Genomic DNA, 10,000 nt, shown 5'->3' on the forward strand with positions numbered 1-10,000 from the left:
GTGTTTAAATGGAGAGAGAAACTCATCAGGGGAGCAGGAGGAGAGGAGCAATGGAGGAGACACAGGGAAGAGAGAGGGAGGGGAGTTGTTGTCATTTTCATAATATTTCTCTTCTCCAGGAGGTGAAGACACACAGCCCTTACCACAGAGAGTTTGCGGGTGGATCAGTTGAGTGGAAGCAGAATCCCAGGGTGGGTGTTTCAGATATTCTGCTAGGAACACATCCATTCAGTTTGATGGCATTGCATCAATAAAATCTAGAGTCACATACAGTGTTTTGATTCATCTTAAGACAGTTACAGAGTGTTTCCAGGTGCATCACAAAAAATTAGAATATCGTGGAAAAGTTCTTTTTTTTGTTCTTTTTTTTAAGTGCTTAGTTTAAATCTAGTTACAGACAGTGTTTAGTGTAAATCTAGCCTCAGACGGTGTTTAATTTAAGCACCATCGACAGAGTTTAGTTTAAATGTAGTCACAGACCATTTTTTTTTTTTTTTGCAAGTGTTACTATCCAGGCTGACTTAATTCTGTTCTGTCAGTGAAAACCATTCAGCAGTTTGTTTGAATTTGTTATTTTCAATCTCAGACATTGGCTTTTGTAGCTACTGACTGGCAATGGAACATTTTTTTGATTGTGATTGTCTGTGTAGGGAAACACAATCTAAATGTGGGGTATTTTTCGGATCAGAAATGTTCCTCCCTGAATAAGGGCAGTTTTAGACGCCTGTAAGGGGAAGGATTGAAACGTCATCCTCAGACATGGATCCTTGCACTCCTTGTTTTGGGGGACCCCGTGTTTGCGTTGGTTTCAGCTGCAGCCCGTCTCTCAATTGTTATTTGCAAGCAGGTGTTTAAGTTATTTAAGAATTCCTTCCTTCAGCATATCGTAATGTAACACAGGTTTGGCTCATTGATTTAATTTCACTGACCAGATGGCCACACGTTCAGCAATTTGGATCCCAACATTTTTACCTGTCAGTAATTCTTTCTAAAGGAATTGTTTACCCGTTGATCAGGGATAAATCTTTCACAGAAAGGGTCAGTTTGCGTGCAGCCTTTTGTTCCAACCAAGCAGTTACACTCCTGATTCTACTAATCAACCATTAGCGTCTCTGCTAAGGACCTTGATTAGTAGAATCAGGTGTGTAACTGCTTGCCCCCACATTGGCCCTTTCTGGGTAAGATTGAGCATCCCTGACCTAGACTGATCAGGGGGTATATCACTGGAAAACTGCAAGTAAAACCCTGCAGTCCATGTTCCAGATTTGAGAGGGTCCCGGGTTTTACTCCGTGCAGTTATGCAGCTAACTCGGTAATCCTGCTCCCAGAGACAGGGCCAAGATGTCCTATTTTCCCTGAACTTTTTGGGATTACCATACCATACAGGTTTTCTAAAATGTCTTGAATTTAGGTTTGCTTGTTCCGTGGACCAAATATAAATAAACAAATAGCCTAATATTATGCTAATGATGGCTGCCCTGCACACACCTGTCTTCTGTTACTTTTTTAAACCGAAATATGGTCCCAATATATATCCCAGTTTACCTTGCAGCAGAAAATGAAAGCATTATTCGATCTGACTGATTAAAAGTCCTGGGATGTGAATATTGGAGATTATTCATTATGGCCTACATAGCTATTTTCTGACATAGTGTGGCCTTACGAGGGAAAATCATCCCTCAGTAGTCATTAAAGTTGTCTAATTAAGAGTAACTTGCAGCTTGTTACAAATACAGGGGTTTCAGATGTCTTGTGGAAACGAAACAGCATATATGATTCCCCCAGGACTGGATGCCCCAGAGTAGACATATGGGATGATATTCTGTATGTGTCCACAAGGGGGCGTGTGTTTCATAATTAAATGGTAACTATTAACCCCCTTAGTTGTTTTTGTCTTTAAACTGTAGGTAATTATATGACTTCCTCTATTTCGGATCATTTAATGTTCTTTAAACTGTAGGTAATGACATGAATTCCTGTTTATTTGATCATTTAATGTTCTTAGAGAGTCTGATAATGGATAAATTGGGCGATTAGTCTTATCCTTGATGCTATGCTCTGTGTGATGTCTGTCTGTCTTAGCTAGGTGGGATATTCAACAGAGAATGACCCTCCCACGGACGGCACCTCACAAATCGTAAGTGGGCTTTTACCAGGTGCCTGGCTGTCTGTTTGCCTGTCCATCTCTCTGTCTTCCTCATAATGCCTTGCATAGCTGGTCTGTCTGTGAAAGCCCAAATACATCAGCATTTATATGGTAAAAAAGGTAAAAGGTAAATGGTTGGAATTTATATAGCGCCTGTATCCAAAGCGCTGCACAATTGATGCTTCTCATTCACCCGTTCACACACACACACACACACCAACGGCAAATGGCTGCCATGCAAGGCACCACCCACCAACCAGCTCATCAGGAGCATTTGGGGGTTCGGTGTCTTGCTCAGGGACACTTTGACACAGCCTTGGCGGGGGATCGAACCGGCAACCCTCCGCCTGCCAGACGACTGCTCTTACTGCCTGAGCTAATGTCGCCTTATAATATGCCGTCTGAAATGTGTTTGCACACCTTATAATGGTGTCATAGGCCGTCTGAGATGTGTTTGCACACCTTATAATGGTGTCATAGGCCGTCTGAGATGTGTTTGCACACCTTATAATGGTGTCATAGGCCGTCTGAGATGTGTTTGCACACCTTATAATGGTGTCATAGGCCGTCTGAGATGTGTTTGCACACTTTATAATGGTGTCATAGGCCGTCTGAGATGTGTTTGCACACCTTATAATGGTGTCATAGGCCGTCTGAGATGTGTTTGCACACCTTATAATGGTGTCATAGGCCGTCTGAGATGTGTTTGCACACTTTATAATGGTGTCATAGGCCGTCTGAGATGTGTTTGCACACCTTATAATGGTGTCATAGGCCGTCTGAGATGTGTTTGCACACCTTATAATGGTGTCATAGGCCGTCTGAGATGTGTTTGCACACTTTATAATGGTGTCATAGGCCGTCTGAGATGTGTTTGCACACTTTATAATGGTGTCATAGGCCGTCTGAGATGTGTTTGCACACCTTATAATGGTGTCATAGGCCGTCTGAGATGTGTTTGCACACTTTATAATGGTATAATCAGTGTCGCTAATCGCTGGCGTGTCTTCCCCTCCTCTGTAGGATGCTGGTGGATGACCTGCAGATCAGCAGTGATGAAGACGACACAGTAAGAACACCCCCCAGCTCTCTCTCTGTCCCAGTGCATGAAAAGGAGAGCATATGATGAGAGGGAGAGAGAGAGAAGAGAACTGGGGTTATGTTCTGCCCCTATGTACTGACCCAGACTCTGGCTGTACTGACCCTGACTCTGGCTGTACTGACCCACTGTACTGACCCACTGTACTGACCCAGACTCTGGCTGTACTGACCCTGACTCTGGCTGTACTGACCCACTGTACTGACCCTGACTCTGGCTGTACTGACCCACTGTACTGACCCTGACTCCGGCTGTACTGACCCTGACTCTGGCTGTACTGACCCACTGTACTGACCCACTGTACTGACCCTGACTCTGGCTGTACTGACCCTGACTCTGGCTGTACTGACCCAGACTTCAGCTGTACTGACCCACTGTACTGACCCTGACTCCGGCTGTACTGACCCTGACTCTGGCTGTACTGACCCTGACTCTGGCTGTACTGACCCACTGTACTGACCCTGACTCTGGCTGTACTGACCCAGACTCTGGCTGTACTGACCCAGACTCTGGCTGTACTGACCCTGACTCTGGCTGTACTGACCCAGACTCTGGCTGTACTGACCCAGACTCTGGCTGTACTGACCCTGACTCTGGCTGTACTGACCCAGACTCTGGCTGTACTGACCCACTGTACTGACCCTGACCCTGGCTGTACTGACCCTGACTCTGGCTGTACTGACCCACTGTACTGACCCAGACTCTGGCTGTACTGACCCAGACTTCAGCTGTACTGACCCACTGTACTGACCCTGACTCTGGCTGTACTGACCCAGACTCCGGCTGTACTGACCCAGACTCTGGCAGGAGACAGATGGATTAATAATTTGATGTAAACACATACACAATTACACATTAATACAGGACGTATTCACACTGGATATAAGATGACAGGCAGAGATTTCTCTGTCCTCTGCAGGTTTTAGTAAATATTGCTATAATTTCACCTGAATGTAATGTTGGTTTCTGTATTTGTCTCTGTTATTGCTTCATGTAGCAGGAACCTCATGAAACTGCGTGGGCCATTAGAGAGAGGTGCGTTTTGCAGGACGATTATCTTCCAGCATGATGTATATTGTGCATCACAGTGTGCTATACACGTCCTACATGGCCAACCCTTGATTCTTGATTTGGTTTTAATTCAAGCAGTTTAGGAAAAATTATAGTAAAATCCTCATTAAATAGTTTGATCATTTCTTTCAATTGACTGAATTGCAATTTATGTAATTGTCTGCTACCCTGCATACTGTTAATGTGTCTTCAGTGTATTTTTGCCTGTGTGTGTGCACGCGAAAGAGAAGAATGCAGATTAGACGATCTACAGCCCCAGACACTGCTCCGTTGCACGTGATAGATCTGCCGGTGGAACGACCCTGATCGAGAACCAGGCCCTAATAGTGGAGCATTGGGCTGAGTATTTTAACACCCCAGTGGATCCTAGTGCACTGGACGACCTCCCTGAACGGCACACCTTGCTAAATCTGGACCTGCCACAAACCTTCAAACAAATCCTGAAAACCCTGAAAAACAACAAAGCCACGGGACCCGGAAACATCCCGGCCGAAAGGCTCAAGGAGGGAGACTAGCGTCGTACCAGGACACTCTGTCTCTACATCCGAGAGGTGTGGAGTCCAGAGCATGTGTCCCATCACTGGAAAGATGCCAATATTGTAACAATTCATAAAAAACTGGGAGACAACTCTATCTGCTCTGTCAGTATGGGTATCTTACTGTTGTTCATTTCTGGAAAGGTCCAAGCCAAGGTCATGCCCCACAGATCGCCACAGACTAGCAATGGCCGAACTGGTCATACCTGAGTCGCAGTGTGGTTTCCGGAAGGGTAGAGGGACAGTAGACATGATCGTCTTTGTACACCAGCTCCAGGAGAAATGCCAGGAACAGCGCAAGGATCTGTTTATGGCCTTCGTAATTTGATAATTGAGTAAACGGGTAAGAAATGTGGATGTCCACCCAAGTTCCCCACCATCCTTGGAGAATTTCATTCAGGAATGATGTCCCAGCCGACTACATCTTGGCCAATGCACTGCTGGTGGCCTTGAAAAAGTTGTTCAAGGACCAAATGAACTGAAGAGATATCAGATAAACCCTTCCTCACTGGAATAACTTTCTTCCAGCTGCATCCTCTGGCACTACCACTCTTCCAAAGGAGTGAAGTCTATGGAGAACCAGCTTACACAACATCGCATAGCAAAACCTGCAAAGAGGCATGCCTGTAAAGCAACCCACATTTACATGCCTGGTCCACATCTGCAGCTGTGTAACCAGGACAGGATCGGACTACACAGCCACCAAAAGACCCATGCATAGGAGAAGAGGGTCATCATCAGACATGATAGACAACCAGCAAATGTGTGTGTGTAGGTGTGTGTGTGAGAGTGAGAGAGAAGGTGCATGTCTGTGTGTGCCTGCGCGTGTGTGTGCATTTCTGCACGTGTGTAAATGAAGCGTGATGTCGGTGTTCAGCTCTGCAGAGCAGCAGTGGTCTCACACGCATGGCAGGAGGCTGAGGGCTTCCAACTCCTCGTCCAGCTGCAGCTCCAGGTCCTCTTCCAGGTCCAGATCCAGCTCCAGCTCCAGGTCCCGATCCAGCTCCAGCTCTTCCCGGTCCTTCAGTGAGTTGGGCGGCAGTGCCCAGGCCTCATCCAGTCCCAGCCCGGAGATACCCCCAGACCCCGGGCCCCCGGCCACCAACTGGCCGCGCACCTGTAGCGTAGAGGAGGAGGTACAGCACCTAGACATTCTGCTCCACTGTACTACTCATTCTCCCTCCCTCCCCCTCCCTCTGCCTCTCTCTGCCTCCCTCTCCCTCCCTTTCCCTCCCTCTGCCTCCCTATGCCTTGCTCTGCCTCCCTCCCTCTCCCACCCTCTCCCTCCCTATGCCTTGCTCTCTATCCGTCTCTGTCTCTCTCCTTCTCTCTCTCTCGTTCAGCATCGTTTGCCTTCCACTGATCTTTTTTCCTTCCTCTCTCAGACAGAGGAGCCGCCCTCCCCGACACAGTGGCACTTGAACCGGTGGCTGAACAAAGTGAGAAAGAGACATGCCTCAGGTGACCAGGAGCAAAGTGTGGAGGCGGAGGCTCTCTCTAACCTGGACTCTGACAGTGTCCAGTCTCCCGGGGGAGCCTGGAGGAGAGACCACAGCCCGTCGCAGAGGGACGGCCTCAGCCCCAGCTATAGTCCTGCGCCCAGCCCCAATTTCAACTACAGTCCCAAGTCCAGCAGCCCTGACCTCATCTCCTGCGACAGTCACACAGCCAGTCCCACTCTGTGCCCTGATTTCACTCAGCCTGAACGCTATCCATGCCAAAGCCCAAATCCTGATCATAGCCCCATGTCTCTTTCTAGGCCTGATAACAGAACAATTGCCAAGCAGTGGCCCAGTGCTGAGTCTAACCACAGATATAGCTCTAGTCCTAGTCTCAGTCCCCCGCCTTACTCTCAGCCTAAATCTAGCCTCAGTCCTAGTCCCAGGCCTCGCTCTAAGCCTCCGTCTAGCCTCAACCCCAGGCATCGCTCTAAACATAAACCTAGCCTCAGTCCTAGTCCCAGGCCCCACTCTAAGCCTAAACCTAGCCTTATCCCGAGGCCTCACTCTCAGCCCAAATCTAGCCTGAACCCCACGCATCACTCTAAGCATAAATCTAGCCTCAGTCCTCGTCCCAGGTCACGTTCTGAGTCTAAATCTAGCCTCAGCCCTAGTTCTAGGCCTCACTTAAAGCCTAAATCTAGCCTCAACCCCACGCATCACTCTAAGCATAAGTCTAGCCTCAGTCCTAGTCCCAGACCACGTTCTGAGTCTAAATCTAGCCTCAGCCCTAGTTCTAGGCCTCACTTAAAGCCTAAATCTAGTCTCAAGCCCACGCATCATTCTAAGCCGAAACCTAGCCTCAGCCCTAGTTCCAGGCCTTGCTCTAAGCCCAAATCTAGCCTAATCCCGAGGCCTCACTCTAAACCTAAATTTAGCCTCAGCCCTCCTCCCAGGCCTTACCCACAGCCCAAATCTAGCCTCAACCCCACACATCACTCTAAGCAAAAATCTAATCTCAGCCTTAGTCCCGGGCCTCACTCTCAGCCAAAACCTAGCCTCAACCCCACGCATCACTCTAAGCCTAAATCTAGCCTCAGCCCGAGTTCCAGGCCTCGCTCAAAACATAAATCTATCCCCAGCCCCAAGCCTCTACCCCAGCCTTACTGTCCGCCTAAATCTGGGCACAAATCCAGACCTCACTCTCAGTCAAAATCTAGCCTGAGCCCTAGTCCCAGACCACACTCTAAACCTAAATCTCGCCTCAGCCCCAGTGCTAGACCTCACTCTAAGCCTAAACCTAGCTCTAGCCCTCAGCCTCAGTCTCAGCCTAAATCTAGGCCCAGCTCCAGACCTTGCCCTCTGCCTAAATCCAGCCTCAACCCCAACTGTACCCCTCCAGCCAAACTACAGGCCACAACTTCCCATTCCCAACATAGGAAGCCCTCCTCTGGAGCGAGGGAGGGCAAGGCGGACGGCCAGAAGACCCCGTCCGTCTCCCAGAGGAAGGAGGCGCCGAAGAGTCTTTGGATTAGGGAATCTGAGGAAGAGGAGGACAGGAGGAAGGAGCGGAAAGAGAAGAGGAGGAAAGAGAAGGAGGAGAGGAAGAAAGAGAAGCAGGGGGTGCAGGAGAAGGTGAAGGAGAGAGGGAAGACGCAGGAAGCGCAGGCCCCGGTGGTGCAGGCCAAACAGAGGCTCCACACGGAGAGGCCTCCCAAACCCATCGACCATGAGCGAGAGAGGAAGAAGAAGAAGAGACGAAAGACTGAAGAGGCCTCCGTCGCTGAACCCAAGCCATCCCCGCCCCCCTCTCCTCCCCGTAAACCCGTCATTCCCCCCAGCGACTCTTCCTCAGAGTCTGAACCGGAGCCCCCGCCTGTCTCCACCAGGGCCACCAAGGTCCTGGCCGACTCCACCTCCGGCCAGAGGCCTGGCTCCAGGGGGCAGCCGAACAGAGCGGAGAAGCCCAGGACGGTCCAGCTGAATCTGGGCTGCCCGCGGCCGGCGGACTCCACCTCCACTCAGAGGCCGGGCTCCAGAGGGCAGCAGGGCAGGCCGGGCAGGCCCAGGAAAGCCCAGCCCAGTTCGGGCCGGCCCGGCCGCTGGGCTGAAGAGACGGCGGCGGAGAAGCGGGGCGGGCAGGGGCGGCAGAAGCTCTACACCCTGGTCCCGTTCGGCCGCAGCGGGGCCACCCACGGGCACGGCCGCTCGCCCCCCTCCCAGTACACCCGCGCCCGGAGTCTCCGGTCCCTCAGGGTGAGGATCGACCTCACCCTCCTGCCGGGGCCCCCCGAGGCCTCCCGGCCCTCCCGGGAGCGCTCCACCTCCACCTCCTCTTCGTCGTCCTCCCTCAAGAAGGCCCGCCATAAAGGGGGCGCCAAGCGTCTGTGCTCCCCTCCGGCGGACCAGAAGAGGAGGCGCAAGGTAAGACCCCGACGGCATCCTGAGGAGAGGGGGAATAGAAGAGCTGGTTTGCAGGTAGTGAACAAGAACATTGGCCGTGATGATGTGACCATGGAACTTAACAAAAACTCTACAGACAATGGGGGAGTGAGGGGGTGTCTGTGAACTGTAAAATTATTATTAATAATGCAGTAATAATAGAGTGCCAAAGTTTGTAGTCCTAAAACACAACCATGGGTTCCCTCTGCAGCTTTTCCTTGCTTTTCTCCCATAAGGATTTGGATTTCTGCCAAAAATCAGTTATGTGTTTTAAGTTTAAGAGCATTTCACATTTTGTTTGACAAGTTAGGTTACATCCATTAATATCTCACCTGTGTATTTCTAAGCTGTCATGTCATGGGGCGACAGGGGGCGACAATGCTCAGGCGGTAAGAGCAGTCGTCTCATTGGCTCAGGCAGTAAGAGCAGTCGTCTCATTGGCTCAGGCGGTAAGAGCAGTCGTCTCATTGGCTCAGGCAGTAAGAGCAGTCGTCTCATTGGCTCAGGCGGTAAGAGCAGTCGTCTGGCAGGGTTTGATCCCGCCCTGAGATGTGTGTCAAAGTGTCCCTGAGCAAGACCCCTAACCCCCAAATACTCCTGATGAGCTGGTTGGCCCCTTGCATGGCAGCCAATCGCTGTTGGTGTGTGAGTGTGTGTATGAATGGGTGGATGAGAAGCATCAATTGTACAGCACTTTGGAAAAAGTTGCTATATAAATGCCAACCATGTACCATTCATGTGCTTTAAAAAATCAAGTTGCTAACAAGTTGCTACATTGAAACTCCGACAACAGTCAAATTTCACCAGCCTCCACTCAAGTTTTATACAAGAACATGTACTAGCCTGCCTGCATGCAACTTTGTATTTATTTTTTAATCCATTGTAGCTTCAATATAGCAACTTGTTTGGAACTTACTTTCTTAAAGCACATAACAGCTTTGAAATTCAGTGATCAGATATTAGTGGAGGTAACTTAACTTGTCAGACAAAACGTGAAACTCTCTTGAACTTATGTTAACCATAGACCTTATTTTTGGCAGCGATTTAAATTGATAACTGCAGTTGGATATTTCAGAATAAACGGTTCAGCCCAGGAATTATATTTACATGACCCATTGAAGCCCTAATGAGTACATCTCAGGCCTTTGTAATCATCCTTTTTTAATCATCAAGTAACAGAGAATAGAAAAGGGTTCCCAAACTTTTGCACAGGGCCCTTTTCCTTTTTTATCATGTATAAACAGTCAAAAATTAAAAAAGCTTGTTT

At 49.2% G+C, this 10,000-nt stretch overlaps 1 protein-coding gene across 1 annotated transcript in view; it reads left to right on the top strand.

Annotated features, from left to right (window-relative positions):
- The window catches only part of aff3 (AF4/FMR2 family, member 3), a 16,926-nt gene that overhangs the window by 1,836 nt on the left and 5,090 nt on the right, over positions 1-10,000 (top strand). Inside the window, exons 2-8 of the mRNA XM_061226850.1 lie at positions 120-191; positions 1,786-1,801; positions 2,083-2,137; positions 3,170-3,215; positions 4,243-4,280; positions 5,730-5,988; positions 6,238-8,715. Of these exons, the coding sequence (XP_061082834.1) occupies positions 120-191; positions 1,786-1,801; positions 2,083-2,137; positions 3,170-3,215; positions 4,243-4,280; positions 5,730-5,988; positions 6,238-8,715 (2,964 nt within the window). The remainder of the gene's footprint in view (positions 1-119; positions 192-1,785; positions 1,802-2,082; positions 2,138-3,169; positions 3,216-4,242; positions 4,281-5,729; positions 5,989-6,237; positions 8,716-10,000) is intronic.

This window comes from Conger conger, chromosome 17, assembly GCF_963514075.1.
Source record: "Conger conger chromosome 17, fConCon1.1, whole genome shotgun sequence".
Classification (NCBI taxonomy): domain Eukaryota; kingdom Metazoa; phylum Chordata; class Actinopteri; order Anguilliformes; family Congridae; genus Conger; species Conger conger.